Below are 25,085 nucleotides of genomic sequence, written 5' to 3' on the forward strand. Positions count from 1 at the left end.
AAAAATGGTTTTTTTTAGTTATTGAGGCCAGAAGGTTGCTTCTTATTCATCCCCGAACAGGCACTGCTCATCTGCAGCAGACAAGTGTCTTTCCAAGGAAGCAGGGCAGATTCTGAGCAATCTGATGGAGAAGCCAGAGCCAGCACAGCGCGCAGGGCCACCCAGCTTCTCTGGAGGCTCGGCCGATCACCGGCTGTGTGGCTAGGGGTGAGTCTCAGCCTCAGGGCATGAGCAATAGGACTGACAGAGGGAGACAAATGCTTGCAAGGATGGCACAAGGGCTCAGCATGCTCAGAAGGGTGCCCAGAGCTCAACAAACACTGGAACGTGCACTGCTTTATAAACATCTGCTCGCTTCAGAGCCAACCGTGCAGTCAGCACAGGTGCAGTGACAGCTTTACCTGAGGACGAGATTTCAGGTGGGAGAGAGAGAAAGCCAGGGACAGAGCAAGAAAACCCTCCCGCTGTAAGGCAGTACTTTGGGGACTTCCCTGGTGGTCCAGTGGCTAACACTCTGCACTCCCCATGTAGGGGGCCTAGGTTTGATCCCTATTCAGGTTAGACCCCACATGCCGCAACTAAAGATTCCGCATGCCACAACTAAGACCAAATAAATGGCCAAATAAATAAATACATTTTTTAAATTAGATCTTTAAAGAAAAAAAAAAAAAAAAGACAGTGCATTGGTGGCAGTCTTCAGTGAAGGGAAGAGGCTATAAAGACCATTGCAGGTGGGAAGTGGGGAGCATCCTACATCCCCAGTCTGTCCTTGAAGACCTACTCCAGATGCACTGCATCTGAGAACCCCAGCCCCTCCAGGGATCTGGAGGTTAGGAAATGTCCTGCAGAAACAAGCCTGTGATCCCAGCCAAACTGGGGCATCTGGGAGACCCAGCGGGAAGGCAAAGTGGGGTTCTTCCAAGGTTGAGCTCCTGCCTTCCTCAGGACACAAAGAAAGGCCCTTAAGGAATGTCCATGATCCCTGCAATTCAAAATTCCTTTCACACACACACACCTACTACGCGCTGAGCCTGGGAGATGGTGGGGCCCGAGATGATCAGGTCCCTGGGCTCACCCTGACTTTCAGAGCCTCCCCGTTCCCCTCCTCACAGCAGGCTGTTCTGTTACGGCTGCATCTTCAGGGTCCAGAACAGAGCAGAGCTCAATAAACAATGAATGAATGACTGAAAGCACATTTCTGACAGGCTGGCTCAATTCCGGAGTTCAACTCTGGACTGGAGGTGAGGCTGCGGGTAGTTGTTTTCTCCAGGAGGAAATTGTAAAAATGCCTCCGAGTCAGAGGTGGCATTCGGCCAGCTGGGTCACACACCGGCTTCCCTTCTGGCAGTGAGGGCTTCCCTGTCTCAGGATGGAGCAAACTGGCGTGATGACTTCACTCGCTGACCCCAGCTAAACCTGGGCTCCTCTGTGCTCCTCTTTAAAAGGGACTCAAATAATTTCACTGAGTGTAAAAGCAGGGGCGTGCAACGTGGGCCCCTGTCATGTACACGGCTGGTTTCTGGGGCCAGGGTCAAGCAGTGCTTTGTGCAGTGGAAGGGAGTTCTCCCCTGTAATGAAGGCCCCTGCTTTGCAGAATGCCCCTGCCAGCTGACCCGGGTAGCTCCGGACCAGGCCTGACGGGGCTGCCAGCGGCAGAAAAGCTGACAACAAGTTCTCTTCTGAGCTGAAGGCGTGGATGTCGGAGTTCTGGATCCTTTGTTATTCCAACGTCTCTGCTTGGAGAAGGGAGGGGGGTAGGGGGAGGAAGAAGAGGAGGAGGTGGCAGGAGGAGGAGTAAGGCAGCAACCTTGGCCGCCTCTCTCAAGGTCAGGGGGGAGCTGCTTCCAATCATGAGGCCTGGTCCCTGGGGCTGAAGCTTCCACCCAGGTCAGCTGAAACGCAGCTCAGCAGACTCAGAAAGCAGAGGAGCCAGGCATCTCCCAGCAACCTCTCCGGCTGCTGGTTTGAGTCTTCTGCTATGGCCAAGGAAGAAAGTGACCTGCTTGGTGACAAAGGCTGATGTTGTGTTGTGGCTGAAAGCAAGGACTCAGGGCCACCTGGGTCCTCATCCGGGCCGCTCACCCAATGGGCAAGTTACCCAACCACTGGGTCTCGGTTTCCTCCTCTGTCAACTGGAGGAAATAACAGTGCCTACTTCACAATGAAGGTTCCTAAATCTTCATTGAAGATTAAATGAGCAAATCCACATAAAGAGTTCAAAACACCGCCTGGCCTGTAAACAATAAATCTTAACCATCCCATGATCACTGAGGCCAGGATCTGCCCTCCACCCCCAAATTCTGATTGTAGGAAAAAACGCAGTGGGTTTGCAACTATCTTTTATTGTATGCTTTCTACTTTTTTCTATTTTCTAGTTTTCTACAAGGAACAAATATCATTCTGCCGCTGAGGAAAAACAGTTTCAAGTTCTCAGAAATCAAGACGCCATTGCTGGGACTCTAGAAGCCAGAACCAGCAAAGTAAGTGCTAGAGAAGGTTCCTAAATGTGGATCTGCCCTCATTCAAGATGAGGATGTAGGAAGAGGTGAGGCATGCTCCCTGAAGACCATCTTGAAAATCTAGGCAAACACAAATAATACAGTCTCATCTTGGGGGAATTTCCTGGCAGTCCACTGATTAGGATTCCACGCTCTCACTTCTGAGGGCCCAGGTTCAATCCCTGGCCTGGGAATTAAGATCTGCCAAAAAAAGAAAAAGATTAATCTCATCTGACCTCCCAGGGAAGGCTAGGCTGGTACATTTCCTTTGGGTCTGAAAGGAGTTTTAAAGCAAACCTCCTCTCTCGCCTCGTTTCCAAGATCACCGAGAAAAGAAGGAACAATGGTCCTACAGAAAAAAAGCCGTGGTCATGTGCAGCCTGTTCAGAGCACCAACTATGCCCAGTGCACGCCCAAGGATAAGGCCATTAAGAAGTTTGTCATTCAGACTTCCCTCGAGGTCCAGTGGTTAAGAATCCGCCTCCCAATGCATGGGGCATTGGCCCCTGCCACCCCCTGGTCCAGGAAGATCCCGCATGCCTCGGGGCAACTAAGCCCACGCCACAACTACTGAAGGCCACGCCCTGGAGCCCGTGGTCGGCAACAGGAGAAGCCACCGCAGTGAGAAGCTTGTGCACCACAGCTAGCTGGCAGCCCCGACTCGCTGCAACTAGAGAAAGCCCATGCGCAGCAACAAAGACTCAGTGCAGCCAAAAAAAAAAAAATTTGTCATTCGGGACATCATAGAGGCCGCAGCCATCAGGGACGACAATTCTGAATCAACTGTTTCGACGTCTCTGTGCTTCCCAAGCTGTGTGTGAAACAACATTACTGGGTGAACTGTACCATTCACAGCAAAGTAGTCAACCAGGCATCATTCTCAGAAAGCGCCACCCTGAACACCACCACCCTGATTTAGACTGCAGGTGCTGCTCCACGACCTCCACTGAAGCCCATGAAAGGAGATGAATCCTTAAAGACTGAAGAAATACTGTTCTCTGAAAAGACAATAAAATGGAAATCATACATTTCTTTTTTAAAAATAATTCTATTTATTTTTTTCTTTGGCTGTGCTGGGTCTTTGGTGCCTTGAGAGCTCCTCTCCTTTTGCAGTGCGTAGGCTTCTCACTCTTCTTGCAGAGCAAAGGCTCTAGGGCGCGCGAGGGCTGCAGTATTTGCAGAATGTGGGCTCAGTGGTTGCGTATCTCCTGCATGGGCAGGTGGATTCTTTACCACTGAGGCACCAGGGAAGCCTGGAAATTATACTGAAGAGAGGAAAAAAAGAGAAAAAGAACCAAAAGCTGCCTTGCTGGTCCTACTGTAACCAATGCAGACAATTGGTGGGTGCCTCATGGAGGGCAGAATGCTGTGACCAGAGGTGTGGACACCCCACCACGCAGAGCCCAAGTCTCCTTGGCAAGGCAGGGAAGGGCTCTAACCTGGAGGACAGACTCTGGGTGTGGAGAACTGGTGGCCCAATGATGAAGGATTCTGAACTCTGCCCTCTAAGCCTTCAGCATTAGCAGGATACTTATAATGCAATCCTGGCTGTGACAGCAGAGAAAGAACTGTAAGACACCGAGCATTCATTGCTCGGTGGGTTCAAGGTTACTGTAAATAAGAAAATAAAGATGCCTAGATCCCAGCAGCCAAACTGCAAATAGCATGAGGAGCAGACACCATGCCCAATGTCAATATCCTAGTCATGGTGTGAACCGAAATGTTCTCTTAACAGTAAGGACACTTCGCTCTTCTCAGCAGGGTGACTGGCTTGTTCTTGGCATGTGCCCAGGACTTGCTGGTCACGCTTGGCTTGAAGCCTGCTTAGGATGCGGGCTTGATCTGCTTTGTGCCCCGCTATGTGCTGCTGAGTCTTCCAGGTGAACTCCTACTGTTCACCCCGTCTCCCTGAGGTTGACCGCTATGTCTGGCATACAGCAAAGGCAGAATACAGGTTATTTTTGACTATTTTACCCATGTGGGGTCAAGGGCTCTTGAACACCGCATGATAAATCAACTCATGCAGCTCAAGATTCCCCCTCCCCTCAAAAAATCTCTGAGACCAGAACAGCAGGCCTTTGCTGAACAGGTCTGGGTACTAGACTTGCTAGGGCAAATGGCGCAATTTCTCAGTTTCCAGCCCAGTCAGCTGTCTGACAGGCACTTCACACAGAATCCCTCCCCTCAAATAGTTCTAAGCCTGCCAGTCTGCAGAAACAGGAAATGGAAAATCACCACGTCCTCGCTACAGTAACACTGGAGCTGCTCGGCGTGGCACTCACGTGACAGACCACTGTTTCTAGCCTGCCTTGTGCTGTGCGGCCACCGCTGAAATACTATGGATTAGAACACGCACCACGGACACTGCAGCAGCTTTCTGGAGGAAGTAACACACACTGGTCGTATCAAGCGCACGCATCAAAGGTGAGACCCATCCTGACTTCTGAAATGTGAAACCACGGCAGGAAGGAAATACAGGGCCGACCACTCTTGCACGAGAGGCAGGGAGCGCTGAATTATTTCCTGAACAGGGACAGCCAAGTTTCCTTGCAGATTTGAGTCTAATCCTATAAATAAGTCTCACACTTTTTTGAAGCACAGCCCTGAACAAGGCTACCTGGAAAAATTGCCCCCACTTCCATCTGCTGAGACAATCCCTGGGTTGGGAAGGTCCTCTGGAGGACGAAATGGCAACTCACTCCAGTGTCCTTGTCTGGAAAACCCCATGGACAGAGAAGCTTTGAGGGCTACAGTCCAAAAGGTTGCAAAAGTTGCTCCGACATGACTGAGCATGCAGGCACACAAGCAGCCTGTGATTGGTGCCCCAGTGGAGTCCCAAGAATCCCTGGCTTTAGGGCGAGCTGGGGCATCTTCCTTCATCCCTGTCCAGGAGGGACATCAGGAGGGATTAGGGCTGCTTTCAAGTTTCCGAAATCTCAAAGTCTCAGAGGGAGCGACCCCATCCCCCCACTCCGCTGGCAAAGAAGCTGCTTCTCAGCTGCTAAGTAATCAAAGCAGGGGAAGGGGAGGGGAAGGATACAGGGGTGAGAGAGAGAGGAAGACAGTTTACTAAGAGAAAGACAGGTCTCTTCTAGAATCTACGGAGGCCCAGAGGCAGTGCTTCTTTTGGTACCTTCACTAAGAGATGAGGCTATTGATGTCTGGCTTAAGAAGCCTTAAAAGTAGTTGTTGTGGGAACTCATTTCTTACCTGGGCATCCTGGACAGGACAAGGCAGAAAGGCGGGATGCAAATGCACTCCCCGCTGGGAAGCCCTAGTGGACAGTGACGAGGGGCCAGAATGGGGGAGGGACGTGGCTCTCCTTCTGATGGTGGAGAAGTGTGGCTCCAAAGGCTCCTGCACACTAAGTTCAACTGAAGAAACAAAGGATCTCCTCAGCTGTTGGTTTCAGTGCAGCCTACCAAAATCTTAAATGCACATACCTCTGACCAAAGCCATTTCATCTCTGGGCATTTATCCCACAGACATACTTCAGTGTGCAAAGATGCAGGGAAGACAGTTGTTGTCACATTGTGTAAAGCAGTGTAAAAAGAAAAAAAGGATGACAGTGTAAATATCCATTGACAGAGAAATCATTCTATGGATGTCGGTGTTTATAACATGGAGAACTCTGCACTCAGTATAAAGAGTAAGGTACCTCCACAAAGACTGATGGGAAAGACATTCCCTAAGGTACCACAAAGAAAGCATCTTTGGTGTTAACCCACTTGTGCAGATCTAACTGATCCTGATTCTTCACGGTGCACACTAATCTGGTGAACACAGAACCATGCTCCTAGAGGGAAGATACAGGGTTAGGTTCCTGTGAATCTGATCACAATCAATCAACACATAAGCTTTTTTGGACTAACACTAAGCTTTTTAGTTAAGAATCAATCCCTGGTCCAAGAAGATTCCACATGCCATGGAGCAGCTATGTCCATGTGCCACAACTCCTGAGCCCATGTGCTTAGAACCCAAGCTCCAAAAGAGAAGCCATGGCAACAAGAAGCCCACCCACAGAAGCTAGAGAAAGCCTGAGTGCAGCAACAAAGACCCAGTGGAGCCAAAAAACCCGCTACATAACCTTTTCTGTGTATTTTTGTTTAATATATCATTGATTTATGATCACTGAACTCACAACTAACAGCACTATACCTTTTGCCTGAACAAAGCTTACCTAACAAACAAATGTTCTCCTAAGAAACATAGAGCACAGCCTTCCTAAACGCAAGAACAGAATACTGTAGTTCAACATGATGGTGGGGGCTCATTTCACACAGCAAAATCAACAACAAGCAGAAAAATCCGAAAACAAGGCACTAAACAGAGCCGAAAAGGCCACCTGATATTTGCTATTAGTGTGAGAGCCGAAATGAGAAAGCACAGAGCTGGCCCCCAAAGTTCCAGAAGCATTGGTTTTGGAGTCACAAATAAATTCCAGTGAGCAGGTGAATTTGCAAGTATGGAATCTTGGCTCATGAAAGCTGACTGTATGTTTGTATACACACAGAATATTCCTAGAAAATACATTCAATCGGTTTTGGGCAGAGATATAAGAAACTGTTCCCATAAGTTGTCTCTGGAGAGTGGGATGGGTAACAGATTTTTTATTTTAGTCTTTGAATCTTATTACAAGTGAGTGTACCACTGCTAATTTTAAAACTCTACCAGTGGGAGATGTGCCTACTACAGGTAAGCACAGAATAGCAAGACTGACTCGGGCCCGGCTAAGGGAGGCTGCCCTGCATGAGGACCCAAGGACAGAGAGGGGTCCTTTCCTTGCAGAGACCATGGGATCACCCTCCTGCTTGATGCCTCCCTCTCCTGGGGAGAAGGATGAGAGCTGAGATGAAGGCTAGCACTGGACTCAGGCTCAGCTGCAAAAAAATGGAAGTCAGAATTTTATCCTAAGAAACACATGGATTCATCTCCCTGAGCTCCCACAGCTTTTCACAAATCAGAAGTCGGGCAGGATGCGGCTCACCAACAATTCAGCACTCAGAAACATTGTTTTCTCAGGGAGTGGGCAGGGGTCCGAAAGTCACAATGAAAGAAAACAGACGCTTGCAAAGAGAAAGTATAATGGAACTGGGATTAGCTGGCAAGAAATAATGAAAAAAAAAAAGAATGATAAAAGGAGGAAGGGAGGAAATCTGGCAATTTTGTTTACTGGGCAGTTTATTCAGCTGTTAACCTACGATTCATTCCCTCCCCCACTCTGAGAAATGAAATTTATTTTCTCAATTACAAAAATACATAAGTACATCTAGATCTGGACTGATACACCCCAAACTTTGGGAATGGGACTATGGATTTGGGGAGAAACTAATTTTTTTATGCTAGGTGCTTCTGTTCCTTTTGGATTCTTTTTAACAATAAAAACATACAGTAAAAAAAAAAAAAAATATATATATATATATACATATATATAGTAAGTCTCCTACATATGAACCTTCAAGTTGCAAAGATTCAAAGATGCAAATGTGTGTTCCATCAATGCCAGGCATGAGTGAAATTGCAGCTTGCTCTCTGTCTCCTATTGCTGACGATCCTTCAGCTCTACCATCTCCCCTCCTCTCCCCCCTCCCGTCAGTAACTCTTCTTGCCCGTTCAATCGATACCAGCCCCTGTATGCCAGCTGTTGTACTGTACTACTGTACTTTTCAAGGTACTGTACTGCAAGATTAAAAATGTTTTATTTTTTGCTTTTGTTTTTGTGTGTTATCTATATGAAAAGTATTACAAACATTACAGTACAGTACTACATAGCAGATTGTGTTAGTCAGGTACCTAGGCTAACTTTGTTGGACTTATGAATGCACTCTCAAAACGGAATTTGTTCATATGTCGGGGACTTACTGCATCTCATACTTTTTATATCATCATCGTAAGATCTTATACTACATTTAAGGCCTTGCCATCCTAGCAAAATGCCACTGGTCATGCCTCTTGCCTTTCTGATTTTCTTTCCTTCCCTCTCTCCTTTCTCTCTTTCCCCGGTCCATATCCTGGGGATAAGGACTCAGCACACATTCATCTCTGAAGGGCAATAACGAGGCAAAGGCGAAACTCCAAGTTTCCTTCAAAAAGTTCAACACAGAATAACCACATCTGGGCAGCAACTCCACTCCGACGTTGATAATCAAAAGAATTGAAAATAAATGTTCAAACAAAATTGGTGCTCAAATGTTCACAGCAGCACTAATCCTAGCAGCCAAAACGTGAAAACCACCCCCATGTCCATCAACATGTGAATGGATACACAAATTGTGGTCCATCCATGCAAGGCTGTACGTATCCATACAGCCATAACAAGGGATGAGGTACTGAAGTACTGACACATGCTACAACATGGATGAATCTTAAAAACTTAAAAGAAAGCAGACATAAAAAGGTCACATATTGTATGATTCCTTTCCATATGCGATATCCAGAACAGACACAAAACAGACGGGTGGTTGCCAGGGGCTAGGGATGGGCAGGAATGGGAACTGGCTGGTTAATGGGGTACGTGGGCCCCTTTCGGAGTGATGGGCACGTTCTGGAACTAGAGAGAGCTGATGGCTGTGCAACAGTGGTACGTGAACTAAATGCCACAGAACCGCACACTTTACAGTGGTCAGAATGGTAGATTCTATGTTGTGATGTGAATTCTACCTCAATTTAAAAAAACAAAGCAAAATTCCAAACTGTGTGATTTGGGGCCTCTCTGAACCTACAGAATGGGCGGATGACAGCACGACTACCCGGGCTGGGTGCAAGGCTTCCAAGTGACGTGTGTATGAAGTGGCTGGCACAGGGCTGGGTATGTAGAAAGGGACCAGTAAACAATGCAGCCAGCCCATCAGGACGATGATTATGGGGCACCATCAAAGCCAACTCACCTGCAAGTGGTGGGGTTTCTGTGTTGTCAAACTGCCCCTTTAATTAAACAACAACAACAACCAAAAGACAGCTAGCGAGGGGTGCTGTATAAGACAAAAGACTCCAGAAGACAGTGGCTCTATTCAATTTATGGCACACTTAGATCTAGATTATACTTACAGAAGGAGTCTCTCCAGGGTATCCTGGTGGCTCAGTGGTAAAGAATCTGCCTGCCAATGCAGGAGATGAGTTTGATCCCTGCGTCGGGAAGATCCCTTGAAGGAGGAAATGGCACCCCACTCCAGTACTCTTGCCTGGGAAATCCCATGGACAAAGGAGACTGGGGGGCTACACAGTCTACGGGGTCACAAAAGAGTCAGACACGACTTAGCAACTGAACAACAACAGGAGTCTCTCCTTTGTTAAGGAAGGAAATGAAGTTAACTTGGTCATACAGGGACTTCTCTGGTGGTCCAGTGGTTAAGAATCTACTTAGCAATGCAGGGGATGAAAAATAAATAAATGAAACTTGATCACAGAGAGGCAAAGGGCGGCTCTGCCCCTGGTCCGCCATGGACCAGCCCACAAACTCTTGCTTTTCTTCCTCCTTCCGCAGTCTGGAGACATGGGTTCTCGACCGGCTCCTGTTTTATGGGAGCAGAGAAAGTGCATGTGGGTGAGAGGGCTCCATCTATGCAAGACTCTCACCTGGAAGCAGCTGCAAAAACCCAAGAACTGTCACCCTTCTTATCTGGGAATTAATTATTTGCTAGGAAATGAGCAGAACTCCGAACCTCCTGAGCAAGGTGACCTCCCTTGTGGCCGACAGTTGGCCTGGGGAGAGGCGAAGGAGGAATGAATAGGATTTCAGGCTGTCATGGAAACTTTTCTTGCCTGGGGCCCCTGAGCATATGGCAGGTGTCCTGAAAAATCCATTCCTGCCACTCGAGGCTGGCTGCCACCCTCAGACATGCGGGTGTGTCAGGGGTCTGCCTCTCTGTCTGAAAGGCACCCCCCTCTGCCCTGGCAGCCGCTGCACAAAGAAGTCCCCAGTGAACACCTCCCACCCCAGCTCCCCAGACAGACGCTGGAGCCTCGGTGGCCCCGTGGAAATCCAAGTCCTCCGCCCCAGGGCCCTCGATGCAGACCACAGATCACAGACAGCAGCAAGCCAGAGGCCACGGCGCAGACTCCCCGAGGGCCCCCCGAAATGCGACGTCCGTGCTGCCTTCCACTGACAGGGACGTCTCGCCAGCCCCCAGCTCCTCCCAAGACCAAAGAGAGCTGCGTGCTGATTTGGGACTTTGAAGTAGCAAGCAGGCCAGTCTCCCAGCAAGCCAAGATCCCCTATATCACAGGGGAAAGCCAGCTGGTCCAAGGTAGAGAAAATCACAAATTGAAAGGCTGTAAACCCAAAGCTGGCACAGGGATTATAGATAACAGCAGGTGGCAGGTGTCAGGGTGGAAAACAAGGCAGAATGCTAAAAACTCTAATGCCATGTGTTTGGAACTGCATGATGGTGATGAAGGGTTCACAGCAGTGTGCCAGGGACAGACAAAGCCACTGGAGAAAATGGGCATGGTCTTCTTGAAGCATCAGCGGGAAATCAAAGAATGGGGAAGGGCCCCCTGTAATAAAATAGGACAGTAACGTAATGCAGCGACGAAGGCAAAATCTGATTAGATATCAAGGTAATGTGACTGCAGCTGGTCTAATGTGACTGCAGCTGGTCACTGTAGGGTATGTGCTCCTCTGCATTAAGGGCAACTTGGAGAAATGTGGATGTTCCCACTCTAAGGGAACCCTTGGCTCCATTCATTTCCTTTAGTCCACAAATACTATATTCCGAGGCCTTCCTATGTGCTCCTTTCCCCTCTGAAACTCACTGCTTAGTGGGGGTGTGCTGCTCAGTCACTCAGTCCTGTCCAACTCTTGGACTGTAGCCTGCAGGTTGGACTATGACCCCATGGACTGTAGCCTGCAGGTTCCTCTGTCCATGGGATTCTCCAGGCAAGAATACTGGAGTAGGTAGCCGTTCCCTTCTCCAGGGGCTCTTCAGGAATTGAACCAGCATCTCCAGACTCTCCTGCCTCTCCTGCACTGCAGGCAGATTCTTTACAGCTGAGCCATCAGGGAAGCCTGCTTAGTTGGGGAGGTGGGTTTTAATTAAAAATCCACGATGCCGTGGAACTGTACATCAGAGACACCTTACATACGCACCACTCACTCTGCAGGCAGTGGTGGAGGCTTTCTTGGGGATGCAAGTGCAGGGCCTGAGTGCCGTCTAACCAAGACCAGATGGGCGGGGGAAGAGAATGGAGGGTCTGGGCAGAGGGAACAGCAGATTCAAAGCTCTGTGACAGGGGAGCAGGGGGACTGGCTGGAACCCAGGGAGGTAAGAGGAGAAAGGCATGAGGTCAGAGAGGCAGGACCCTGACGGCTGATCCTTTTAAGACTGTCAGCAAACCAGAGGGCGATTTTAAAGTGGCAGCATGGCATGGCAGACTCTGTTTGGACCAGACCAGGAGCATGTTCATTTCCTACCCAGGCAGACAGACAGATGGTCAAAGCCATGCTGTGTTTTAGTGAGGCCTCATTGAAAGAGGCCTGTGCCCAGGCCTGACTCCTGCTTGGGCCCCACACAAGCAGTCACACTTCTAAACATGTCTAAGGACAGTGGTTGCTAGAGTTCCCCACCCACCCACTTAGCACATTCAGAGGCCCTATGTCAGAAAGGAGGTAACATGGGGTTAAGACACAGATTCTGGCATCCTGCATTTCTGGGCTCAAATCCTATCTGCTATAGACCCAAGCAAAATTTCTTAACCTCTCTGTGCCTCGGTGAAATGCAGGTACTCAAAGATCTGTCTTCTAGAGTCATTATGTGGATTCTTTTAAGACCAAGTTGCTAAAATCCTTATGCCTTATAGCCTGGTATATTTTAGATGCTAAAGAACATGTTGATTATTATTACTATAGCTTGCATTCAGCTAGGGCTTCCCTAGTAGCCCAGATGGTAAAGCGTCTCCCTGCAGTGTGGGAGATCCAGGTTTGATCCCTAAGTCGGGAAGACCTACTGGAGAAGGAAATGGCAACCCACTCCAGTATTTTTGCCTGGGAAATCCCATGGATGGAGGAGCCCGGCAGGCTCCATTCCATGGGGTTGCAAAGAGTCGGACACAACTGAGCAACTTCACTTCTTCGCATTCAGCTAAGGATGAATACAGAAGATGCACAAAGATCACGGAAATGTAGAACAATTCGGGAGCACGTGGGCTCGTGGAGCAGGAGGGCACGGCACAGGGAAGGAAGCAGGTTCCACGTACTTGCGAGCAGGAGGCAGGAGACCGCCACGGCGTAGAGCTGCTTGGAGGTGGTGATGTCATAGCGATCCAGGAAATGATCCAGCAGGTAGACAGCCAGGTGCCGGGCAGCGGGGCAAAGCTGGCAGTGGCTGCTCAGCAGGGTCAAGATGTCGACAAAGAACCGGCGGCTCTTCAGGAGCGGGGAGTGGGCTCGGAAGGTGGGCAGCTTCAGCTCCTGGAACAGGTAGGGCAGAAGAGGGGGTCAGGGCTGCCTCCCAGGAGCCTCACGGCCCACCTGCTGGCTGGTGAGGGAGCATCAATTCCCTCCATTCCCTCTTCGCTTTCCTTCAAGCCCCAAATGGCAGTCGCTCTATTCTAGAAACTCTTGGACCATCCCCCTCCTGCCCTCGCTGAGCTCAGGCTCGTGAAGTGTCAAGAACGTGAAGACAGAGGCAAAGGAAGCAGCCTGGTCATTCCCAGCAAAAGGTCGACTGCCTGAGATGCACAAGGCCATAAAACACACAGGAGGACTTAAGTTGGAGTCCCAAGTCCAAATTCAGGTTTTTCCACTCAACCAAGTTGTATGACCTTGGTCAGCCCACCTTCACCTTGGCTTCCTTTCCAACAGCTGAGGATTAAATGAAAAATGGATGTAAAGTACCAAGCACCCAGCAACCTTTCAGGGTCCTCGGCTTAATTTCCTCTATGGGTGCGATTGTGAGAAACACTGTTTTGAAAAAAATTCAGTGTAAGAAAGGTTGTTAATTTTGAGCATAAGGACTTCCCTGGTGGTCCAGTGGTTAAGATCCACACTCCCAATGCAGGGGGGCCAGGTTCCATCCCTGGTCAGGGAACTAGATCCCACACGCCACAAGTAAGACTTCACATGCCACAACTAAAGATCGTGTATGCCACAACTACAACATCCTGCATGACACTATGATCGGAGACCCTGAGTGCTACAACTCAGACCTGGCCCAGCCTAATAAAAACTAGAGTACAGAGAACTCCAAATAGCCTTCACCCAGATTCATCAGTTGTTACCTTACCTTTTCTTTCTCTATATACACACTTTTTCTAAGTTTCAGCCATCATATGTCCCCTGAGGAGGTGACTCTTCCTTCGTAATTTATGTACTTCTGTGTCATCCCCACTCCAGTACTCTTGCCTGGAAAATCCCATGGACAGAGGAGCCTGGTGGGCTGCAGTCCATGGGGTGGCTAAAGAGTCAGACATGACTGAGCGACTTCACTTTCACTTTTCACTTTCATGCATTGGAGAAGGAAATGGCATCCCACTCCAGTGTTCTTGCCTGGAGAATCCCAGGGACGGGGGAGCCTGGTGGGCTGCTGTCTATGGGGTTGCACAGAGTCGGACACGACTGAAGCGACTTAGCAGCAGCAGTAGCAGCATCTGAATTTATCAGTCAAACACAAGCAAGTGCAACAAGAAAACTATGTCACCCAAGATTTTGATGAATGAAAAAATTTTCTTATACCTCTACCATACATTTAACCAAGCAGACCAGACACAGTTTAGTAAGGAAATGTCTTAGCAACATTTTGTCAAAAAGGGAAACAAAAAAGAAGCAAAAATCCAGGAAAAACATAAAGAAGAAGCTGCAGAAAAGGAACTGTGAGAGCTCACTAAGGCCAGGTTAACTGGGGGATGAGATTAAAACAAACTGGTGACCCTCCCCTGCCTAACACCCGCTCTTAACCCTGGGGCTGTGAATAGCAACAGCTTTGGGACAAGGAGATATCTGTTCATTCACTCATTTAAGAGATATCAATTCATTCATTTCACTCAATAAGTATCAAGTACCTTCTATATATCAGGCATTATTCTAGGCAGAGGGGGGTACAATCAGGAATGAGACAGACACAGACATGAATGTAAGATTAAAACTGTAAAACTCTTAAAAAGAAAAAAAAACAGGAACAAATCTTTATGATTAGGTTAGGCAGTGGTTTCTTTGATATGATATCCAAAACAAAAGGAATAAAAAAAGAGAAAAAATTGCATAAGTTAGACTTCAAAATTTAAAACTTTCAAAAGATACCATCAAGAAAATGAAAAGATAACCCACGGGATGGGAGAAAATATTTGGAAATCACAGATCAGTAATAGACTCTAATTCAGAATATACAAAGAACTCTTACAAATCTTCAATAAAAAGACCAACAACCCAATTTAAAAATGGGCAAATGACTGAACAGATATTTCTTCAAAGAAGGTATAGAAATTGCCAATAAGTACATGAAAAGATGCTCAACATTACTTTGCTGCTGCTGCTGCTGCTGCTGCTGTGTCGCTTCAGTCGTGTCTGACTCTGTGCGACCCCACAGACGGCAGCCCACTAGGCACCTCCGTCCCTGGGATTCTCCAGGCAAGAATACTGGAGTGGGTTGCCATTTCCTTCTCCAGTGCATGAAAGTGAAAAGCGAAAGTGAAGTCGCTCAGTCACGTCTGACTCTTTAGCGACCCCATGGACTGCAGCCTACCAGGCTCCTTCATCCATGGGATTTTCCAGGCAAGAGTACTGGAGTGGGGTGCCATTGCCTTCTCCACAACATTACTTTAGGGAAAATGCAAATCAAAACCACAATCAGATACCACTTCACATCCATTAGAATGGCTATTATAAAAACAAAAACAGAAAATAAACACATGCTGGTGAGAATGTGAACAAACTGGAACCCTCATACACTGCTGGTGTTAAAGAAAAATGGTGCAGCCACTGTGGAGGATGATTTGGCAGCTCCTCAAACTGTAAAAGAGTTTGACCTAGCATGACCTAGCAATTCCAATCCTTGGTGTACACTCAAGAGAAATGGAAACAGATGACCACACAAAAACTTGAACTTAAATGTTCATAGCAGCATTATTCATAATAGCCCCCAAATGAAAACAACACAAATGTCCACCAACTGATGAATGGAAATATATGGTATACCCATCCTATGGAATATTATTATTCCACAAAAAGGAATGAAATACTGATATGCATTACAACTTGGATGAACCTTGAGAACATTATGTTAAGTGAAAAAAATCCAGTCATAAAAGGCCACATATCATAGGACTCTCTTTATATGAAATGTGCAGCACAGGAAAATCTGTTAGGGAATTGCTGACCAAAACTGTCCACCTGGGTCAGGCATGGTAATAACCACTTGCATGAGCTGTCTCACAACAGGAGATCAGAGATCCCCATAAGGAACACGGTGCTGCCACTGAAAACTAACCAGGAAAATTTGGGAGGGGCCAAAAGGAGAGAGGAGTCACCAACCCATAATATGTCCTGCCAACCTCCCAGAAATCCTCCCTTGGCAGAGAGATCCTGGTGCCATCAGGAAGGACCCTAGTCAGACCAAAAGTGGGCACAGCAAGATGACTGGCCACAGACAACCTTGTAAGCTAATCCCATTACCATAAAAACTGAGTGAGCCATGAGGCAGAGGAACCCTCTGGCCAGGAGGAGGGAACCCCCTCCTGGGTTCTCTCATCCCACTGTTCTCTGCCTGGGCGCCCCTTCTCAATAAAGTCTTTTGCTTTGTAAGGACATGTGTATCCTCGGACACTTCGCTTCCAAGTGTTAGACAAGAGCCCACTCTTGGGCCCTGGAAGAGGCCTCCCTTCTGGTAACAAATCCATACAAACAGAAGGTAATCAGAGATTACTGGAAGCTGGGGGCAGGTGGGAAGGTTAATGGCAGGGGGAACCTGCTAATGGATATGAGGGCTCTTTTAGGAATGATTAAAATGTTTTTAAATTAGACAGTGTCGATGGTTGTACATCTCTGTGAATACACTAAAAAGCAACTGAATGTGACTTCAAAAGGGTGAATTTTATGGTATGTGAATGATATCTCAATAAAGCTGTTATAAAAAAAAATAAGACAGACATATCACCCACTCTAATGGAGTTTATGGCCCTGTTGGAAAGAGATGACCATCAAAGAGTAAGGCAACTGCAGAATTCCAAACCGGGATCAGCACTGCAGAGGAAAGCTGTGGACACTGGTAAAGCTGCTCGTCTTCCCTGAGGGAGGGGAGACCTGCCCTCTGAAAGCGAAGCCTGGTAGAGATTTCATGCTAGGATCTTTTCTCTGACTTATTTCCCCAGAACCTGAGGCCACAACACCTCTGTCTCCGTAGCCCTAAAGCTGTGATCATGGAAGGTGCCCAATGCCTGATGAATTATTTCCTGTCCCTAACATTACACATGAAGAAACTGAGTGTGACAAAGTCCTATAACCCCAGGGCTTAACTAACAAGAAATATTAGATCTGAGACTAGAAGAATTTGAATGTATCCTTTTCCTCAACCTTTTACTATTTTTTTAAATCAATGAGAAAATCTTTTCTAATAAACAATTTTTAATTGAAGTATAGTTGATTCACAGTATTTTGTTAGTTTCAGGTTACAGCAAAGTAATTCAGTTAACATATATACATTTTCAGATTCTTTTCCACTATAGGTTATTACAAGATATTGAATACAGTTCCCTGTGCTATACAGTAAATTTTTATTCTTTATTTTATATGCATCTGTTATTCCCGTATTCCTAATTTATCCACCCCTCCTTTCCCCTTTGTTAACAAAGTTTGTTTTTTATGTGTGAGTCCGTTTCTGTTTTACAAATAAATTCAATTGCATTATTCTTAGATTCCACATGTAAGTGATAACACATATTTGTCTTTCTCTACCTGACTTACTTCATTTAGTAAGTCACATGATAATGATACTCTCTAGGTCTGTCTGTCCATGCTGCTGCAAACGGCATTATTTCATTCTCTTTTATGGCTGAATAATAATCTGCTGTATATATGTACCACATCTTTATCCATTCATCTGCTAATGCACATTTAGGTCGCTCCCAAGTCTTGGCTATTGTGCTGCTACGAACATTGGTGTGCTTGTATCTTTTAGAGATAGAACTTTCATCTTCTCTGGATATGTGCCCAGGAATGGGGTTTCTGGATGATATCACAAATTTTTTTAGTTTTTTAGGGAACGTCCATACTGCTTTCCACAGTGGTTGTACCAATTTACATTCCATTCCCTGGTGGTTCAGTGGTAAAGAATCCACCTGCAATACAGGAGATGTGGGTTCAATCCTTGGGTCGGGAAGATACCCCTGGAGAAGGAAATATCAACCCACTCCAGTTTTCTTGCCTGGGAACTCCCATGGACAGAGGAGCCTGGTGGGCTACAGTTCACAGAGTCACAAAGACTTAGCAACTAAACAAAACAGTGTAGAAGGGTTCCCTTCTCTCCACATCCTCTCCAGCATTTATTATGTGTAGACTTTTTAAATCATGGACAAAATCTTCACTTCTTTAAGGAAAGGATTTGACTTCTTTGGGTATTTTTCATCTTCATTGTTTGATGGATTCATGCTACCACCACAGGACTTCAAGCTGCTTGAGGGTGTGAGTCTGGATCTGCTCTTACTCCTGCTTGTTTTGCCACTGCCCTGGTGTGACAAGTACATGGTCAGATGCCTGGAATTAAATGGTGAAGGAGTGAAGGAAGGAACGGGGAGAAGAAGGGAGGGACTCAGTGGTGAGTACTGACTGCCCAGGGCCCAGAGGAAGGTATGGCCACTTGTGTAGAGTAGCAAGTCAGTGGGAACCTCAAGGAGACCTGTCTAGTCAAATTCTGGAAGGATGTCTAGGAACTAACCTGTTGAAGATGAAGGGGGAAAGGAAGTTCAGCTGGAAACACAGAACCTGCAAGGCCACACTGGTGTCCCGTCTGGGGAAGCTGGAGCCCTTGGAACAGCCAGAGAGGGAGAGTATGCTTGAACAAAGCAGGCTGCAAGGCTGGACAGGGTCTCAATCTATATGTCCTGCTAAGATGGTAAAGAACACGCCTGCCAATGCCGGAGACGTAAGAGTCACAGGTTCAATCCCTGGGTCGGGAAGATCCCTTGGAGGAGGGCATGGCAACCCACTCCAGTATTCTTGCCTAGAAAATCCTATGGACAGAGGAGCCTGGCAGGCTACAGTCCATGGGGTCGCAAGAGTTGGACACGACTGAAGGGACTTAACATGTAAGATATCCCGCCTGCCCTGTGGGCAATGGGAGCCAGTGAAGGGTTTGGAGCAGGGCAATGACAGTAAAGGGTTTAGAGCAGAGTGGCCTTGCAGGGAAGATCTCTCAGTCAGTCTTGCCCTGGCTTATAGCCAGACAGCTGGTAGCAGCAGCCAATTTGCGGTTGCAGCCCTCTCATCACCAGGACCCCCTCCCCACCCTCCAGCAGCTCCCACAAGCTTGCAGCCTACTTGGGTATTTCCTCTAAGCAGAGGGTTCTAAGGCTCTTGACAAGAAGCAACAACAATCTCAGATACTTAGTGTTCCATAGGCAACAGCTGCTGGAAATTAGCGAAGTGACCTTTGGCCCGGGTTGCACTGCCCTCATCCAGGTGGTTCAAAGGCTCCAAACACAAGAAGTCAGATATGCAACGTTCTGACTTCTCTCTGGTTTTAGCTCAGCCCGACAGAGCTTCACTCCCATCCTCTGCATTCTCCCTTGTGTAGGAAAAGCTCAAAGCAAGATGCTGTATGTCTTTCCTCTGCACACCCTCCTGCAGAAAGAGCCCACTGGCTTGAGCAGATTCTCTGAGGAAGCCATCGGTACATAAAACAGCTATGGACCTTTGGAATAGGCAATAATAGCTCAAGAAGGAGTCAGCAGGTAGGGCTTCATGGAAAAGGCTGTTCTCAAGGGTGTGCAGGCTTCTAGGAAGGAGAACAGCTGTCTGTGATGCTCCTCAGCTCCACTTCTGCTCATCCCTCAGACAGGTTTAATCATCACTTATAAAGAGAGGCTTTCTCTGATCCCTCATCATTCTAAATCAGGTGCCCCTTGTTAGCATGCTGTTCTTCAAGGCCAGATATTTACTTATTTATGTGTCTCTTCCTGCTAAACTCTAGCTGCAAAGAGCAGGAGCCACATCCACCCTGCCAAACCAACTGCCCAGAGCCTGGCATAGGGGCAGGTGCTCAAAAAAAATCTCTGCATAAGTTAAAAAAAAGGAATGAACGTCCATCAGAAGGCAAGGAGGAAACATACATACATGATTCCAACTATATGACAATCTGGACTAGGAAAAACTATGGAGAAAGTAAAGAAAAGATCAGTGGATGCCAGAGGTTGGGTGGGGGAGAGATAAACAGGGGGAGCATGGAGGACTTTCAGGGCAGTTAAACTACTGGGTATGGTACTATAATGGTGGAGACATGTCATTCCACATTTGTCCAAACTCACAGAATGTACACCAGCAAAAGTGAACGCCAATGTAAACTGGTCTCGGGGTAATGTGTTTATGTAGGTCCACTACAGGAGCGCTTCCTGAGCCGCCCCTCACTGGCTGCTCTTTACGTGAGGATTTGTAGCTTCACTGACTTGTTAACAAATGGACCCTTCTGGTGGGGGTTGTTGATAGTGGAGGAGGCTGTGGATGTGGAGGGGAGGCGGGGTACATGGGACATCTCTGTACCTCCTGTTCAATACGCTGTGAACCTAAAACTGCCTGAAACACAAAGTCAGTTAAAAAATAAGAATGAACACAAGGACATCCCTCCCTGTTCCAGATACACTCCTCCACATTTAGGGGAACAGCCTGACACGGATTGCAACATTAGGCAGTTCTGGGGTGGAATCTCACCTCTACTGTTTACTAACCCTGGACATGTGAATTCTGAACTCCGGTGTCCTCACCTGAAAAGGAGGTCACACTGTCATAATGTAAAGCGTGTGGCACTTAACAGCACTTGCCTGCCTTTCCCTCAAACTGGGCAATCAACCTTCAGATAAGTTGAGCTTATCTGCCTCTGTCGGGCTCTCAAAGGATCCTGATTTGTACTGATGAAGGAGACATTCTACCTGAGGGTTTATAGCTGGGCTGGGGTGGGGAGAGGGGGGTGGCAGGGCAGAGAAAGCTGCCTGCCTCCGCATGCTCTGCAGAGACTCTGAGCCTTCACTTCTACTCAGCACCTCAGAGCAGGGTGATTCTTTGGGAAATGAACAACAAACCAGGACGCCAGCATGCCTACCCTGTTTGTTGAGAGTCTGGCCAATTATTCCCCTAACCCAATTGTGAGGGGGGGGGGGCGCCGGGGAGTGGGGGAAGGCATCCATTACAAGGGCTTTGCTCTAAGGATCGCATTCCTCTCGGAGCACTCTTGACCTAAGGCAGCTCGAAGCAGCTGGGTGCACGAAGCCAGCCCCTCTGCTGAGCTGCCTGAATTCCAGAAACAAAAAGGCAGCCAGCGAGGGGCGGCTCAGGAAGCGCTCCTGGATTAGGCAGGCACTTGGCAGGCAGGCAGGCAGCTGCTGGAGAGGGCGGAAAGGGGGCAGGAACAGGCCAGGCAGGGTGATCCTGCTCACAGTGGGGCCAGGGGCAGCATCAGTGTGGCCGGCACAAAAGCCACACTGAGAAGGGGCAGGGTGGAGGGGCAGGCAGAGGCTTCCTGAAACTCTCCCTCCCTAGACCTTTATCACCTGAGCCAGACGGGAGAGCTTTTATCTGCCCTCCCAGAAGGTTGATTGCCCAGTTTGAGCAGGTGGGGGCACAAAGACAGATGGTTGTGATGGGGTTGGGGAGGGCAGGTAGGTGGGACTCCACCTTTAAAAAAAAACAGCAAAAAACCCTGCTTTTGCTATCTCAGTTGTTGTTGTTTAGTCGCTAAGTCGTGTCCGATTCTTTTGCGACCCTATGGACACCAGGCTCCTCTGTTCATGCAATTTCCCAGGCAAGAATAGTGGAATGGTTGCCATGCCCTCCTCCAGGGGATATTCCCGAGCCAGGGACTGATCTGGATCTGGTACAGTTAAGGGCAAATGAACATCTGGTGAATGAGGGGATGAATGTATTAATGAATGAATGGAGTGTTCTGTGATGAACACAGGTACAACCCAAGCAACACCAACTGGGGGGACTTCCCTCCACCTGGAGCCTTCTCTGCCCTCCTCCCCTAGATCTCCCTTACCTGGTCCTGCACCCTTCCCTGGGGGTAACCAAGACGGTTGGGGGACAGTCCCAGGGTGAGAAGCCCCAGAGGTGCCATCCTGGAGGAGAGGAAGGTGATGGGTGTCAAGACAGGCTGGAGTCCTTTAGAAACACTCTCCTGCCTGCCCAAGGGCTCTTCTAGAGGCTTCCAAAGCAGAAAGAGGACCGCCTGAGAGGGGCAGGGCTCCGAGAAAGACCAGGGACAAGGGAATCACGACCTACATGAAGCCCCAAACCAAGTTACACACAGGAGGCAGGGCCGCCCGGAGTCCAGGCATGCAGACCCCTCCCTCACCCCCAGCACAGAGGCACTGACCTTGGCAGAGGTGGCAAATCCCGCACACCTGCGCTGTGCTCAGATGTGTCTGGGAACAGGAGCGAGGCCAGCTCCAAGTGCAGTCTGACAGACCCGGAGCCCCCAGCCAGGAGAGCTGGGTGGGGACCGCAGCCTGTCACTGCTGCAGGACAGATGGGCAGGAAATTCAGAGTGTGCTCCTCACACAAAGGCTCTGCTCACATTTTGAGGCTAACCTCAGAGGGCTCTGAAGGTCACATGCACTGTGAAAGTTCAGCCAGTCACCCCTGGTTTCTCACGATGAGAGGAAAGGAAGTCTTCATTTGACCCCGTGGTGTCCTGCGCTGTGTTACTTTCTAATTGCCTCTTAACCCACTCCTCCTGCCGATCTCAACTTAAAAGTCACTTCTGAACAGAGTGTCCCCAGGGAATGCCCCTGTCAGAACTCAGGGGCATCCAGGACTTTCTATCCAAATCTCCATCCATCAATCCACTGTCCTTCTTCACCCCTGACTGCAGACATCATGAGGGCAGGGGCAGGGTTCGTCTTGTTCAGCTCCAGGACACCAATGCCTGACACAAAAGAGATACTCAATTCTTCTTCTCCAAATTTGGGGAATGGTAAATACTTGAAATGAAAAGGCAGGAAAAAACTAGTTGCTCCTGATCTTATGTTGAATAAAACTATTCATCTAGCTGGGCAATTCAAACTACTCAAAGCCCGGCAGTGTAGGGGCAGGGGTTGGGGGTGATGCTGAATTCCAGGGGAAAGAGAATGTTGTCCTTGCCTTGCAGTGGCATGTCCCTCAGTCTACCCAACAGCAAGGAGGGTAGGGTAACCAAGGAGGAAGCAGGTCAGTGTTTACAGAGGACTGGAAGCTTTAAGAATCTAAATCATACTCTCCATACTTGGTCATTCCAAAGATACTGGTTGCTGACATGTGTCCCATGACACCCCGGCCCCTGAAGAAGAGGCTTCTGTGGGCCATTCGTTTGGGAAACACTGCATACCACATTCTGTGTGCATGCTCAGTCACTCAGCTGTGTCCAACTCTTTGTGATCCCAAGTACTGTCGCCCACCAGGCTCCTCTGTCTATGGGATTCTTCAGGCAAGAATACTGGAGTGGGTTGCCATTTCCTACACCAGGGGATCTTCCTGACCCAGGGATCAAATTGGCGTCTTCCTCAAAGTCTCCTGCACTGCAGAGTCTTACCTCTGAGCCACCAGGGAAGCCTACTACTACATTGTTCCTTCCTAAAAAGCATCATATATTAGCCCATTAGAGGCCCAGAAACATTTGTTCAGAAAAAACTCACAGTTTTGGGAAACTCTAAGTTAAATTTATCCAGGGACCACTATCACCCCCACCCACGCTTTTTGGTGATTTACAGTGCTGGCAGCTGGGACTCCAGCACATCTGCAAAGCAAGACTCTGGTGAAAATCCCTGGCACACTGTCTAGTAATCTGATAACTCTAAATTTAGAGACTAACTGAAAAGTTTGCTGAGATGGAAAACCACAGCCTCTACCTGCAGAATGGCCCCTGCTAAGAACTTCCACATGGTGGTGGTATTAAGGAGCCTAGGAGGGGCACAAGAGGCCAAAGACTCCAGCCGTAGAAGCCCCAGGCAGCCAGGTGCTGGGTGCCCTGCCTTGAGGGGTCCGGGGACTGGGCGCCAGATTAACCCCCGCCCACCCCGTCCCATCTCATGCCTGTGCTATGAACTCGAGCTCAGTCACCTCAGTTGTGTCCGACTCTTTGCAACCCTATGAACTGTAGACCACCAGGTTCCATTGTCTATGGGGGGGATTCTCCAGGCAAGAATACTGGAGTGGGTTGCCATGCCTTCCTCCAGGGGGTCTTCCCAACCCAGGGATAGAACCCGTGTCTCCCGCAACTCCTGCATTGCAGGCACATTCTTTACTGCTGAGCCACCAGGGAAGCCCATCTCACACAAATATATATATATATATTTTTGGCAGCATCCTGTCCTCCATAAACACAGACCTGGGTTCCTCCTTGATACTCTGCTGTTACTGGATAGACTGAGGTACATGCTACCCAAGGCAAGGACAGAGCTTTCTCTCTCTCCTGGATTACACCTCCCCTCTGGTCTTCATGAGAATCTGGACTTGCTCATTATGACGAATAGTTTTATATAACCGTCCATTTCATATATATGTATCATATATATATATATATATATCATATATCACATAATTTGAAAGCTTATATGTCATTAGCCAGACACTATGTCTCATGCATTTTGTCCTCTCATCCTCCAACAGGCCCACGAGATGGGGATCATTGGCGTCCTGGTGTTCCAGACCAGGATGGCTCAGAGAAGCTAAGTAACCTGCTGAAGGCCATCGAGGTAATGAAGGTCATATCTGAGTCTGGGCTTTCTGACTCTGTGCTCTTAACATTATGTTTTGGGGCCTCCATGGGATAATTTAGGCTTGTGTTTTCCTTCCAAAATAATGTTATATGAAACCATTTATAAAATAAAGGCAATGGCACCCCACTCCAGTACTCTGGCCTGGAAAATCCCATGGACGGAGGAGCCTGGTGGGCTGCAGTCCATGGGGTCGCTGGGAGTCGGACACGACTGAAGCGACTTAGCAGCAGCAGCAGCACTATAGAAATTTTAGAAAATATGATGAGTACTAAGATGAGTACATTAAATCACCAGTAATCCCGCACTGGGAGATAACTGTGAGCCCATACAAGTCTCGTTACATGCCCTTCTGACATTGCTTCTCTACACAGAGATGTCCCCCAACAACTTAACCCATTCAGGCTCTCCTCTCAACACTCCCTGTCTTGAGGTGGGCCCAGGCAGGGGAACTGCCACTAACACCAGCAGAACCCAGGAGACTGAGGCTCAGAAGTGCAATGGCCCAGGCCACTGCAGGTCAGTGGCAAATCCTGGCGTGGACATCAGAGGAGCTGGCTGGGCCTGGGGTGGGACACGGCTTTGAGTGTGACAACTGCTGCATAAACACGCCAAGGTGCGGGGCACGGCCGAGCTGCCCTCCCACACCAGCCACTGAAAGAAAGCCACTCGGGGTCTCGTCCCATGTGCCTCCCACCA

General features: G+C 48.3%; 1 protein-coding gene across 1 annotated transcript in view; it reads right to left on the reverse strand.

The window, feature by feature from the left end:
* Positions 1–25,085, reverse strand: part of CCNJL (cyclin J like) — a 64,109-nt gene that overhangs the window by 20,567 nt on the left and 18,457 nt on the right. Inside the window, 1 exon segment of the mRNA XM_005897510.3 lies at positions 12,693–12,906. Coding sequence (XP_005897572.2) covers positions 12,693–12,906 — 214 coding nt within the window.

The sequence above is a fragment of the Bos mutus genome, chromosome 7, assembly GCF_027580195.1.
Source record: "Bos mutus isolate GX-2022 chromosome 7, NWIPB_WYAK_1.1, whole genome shotgun sequence".
NCBI lineage: Eukaryota > Metazoa > Chordata > Mammalia > Artiodactyla > Bovidae > Bos > Bos mutus.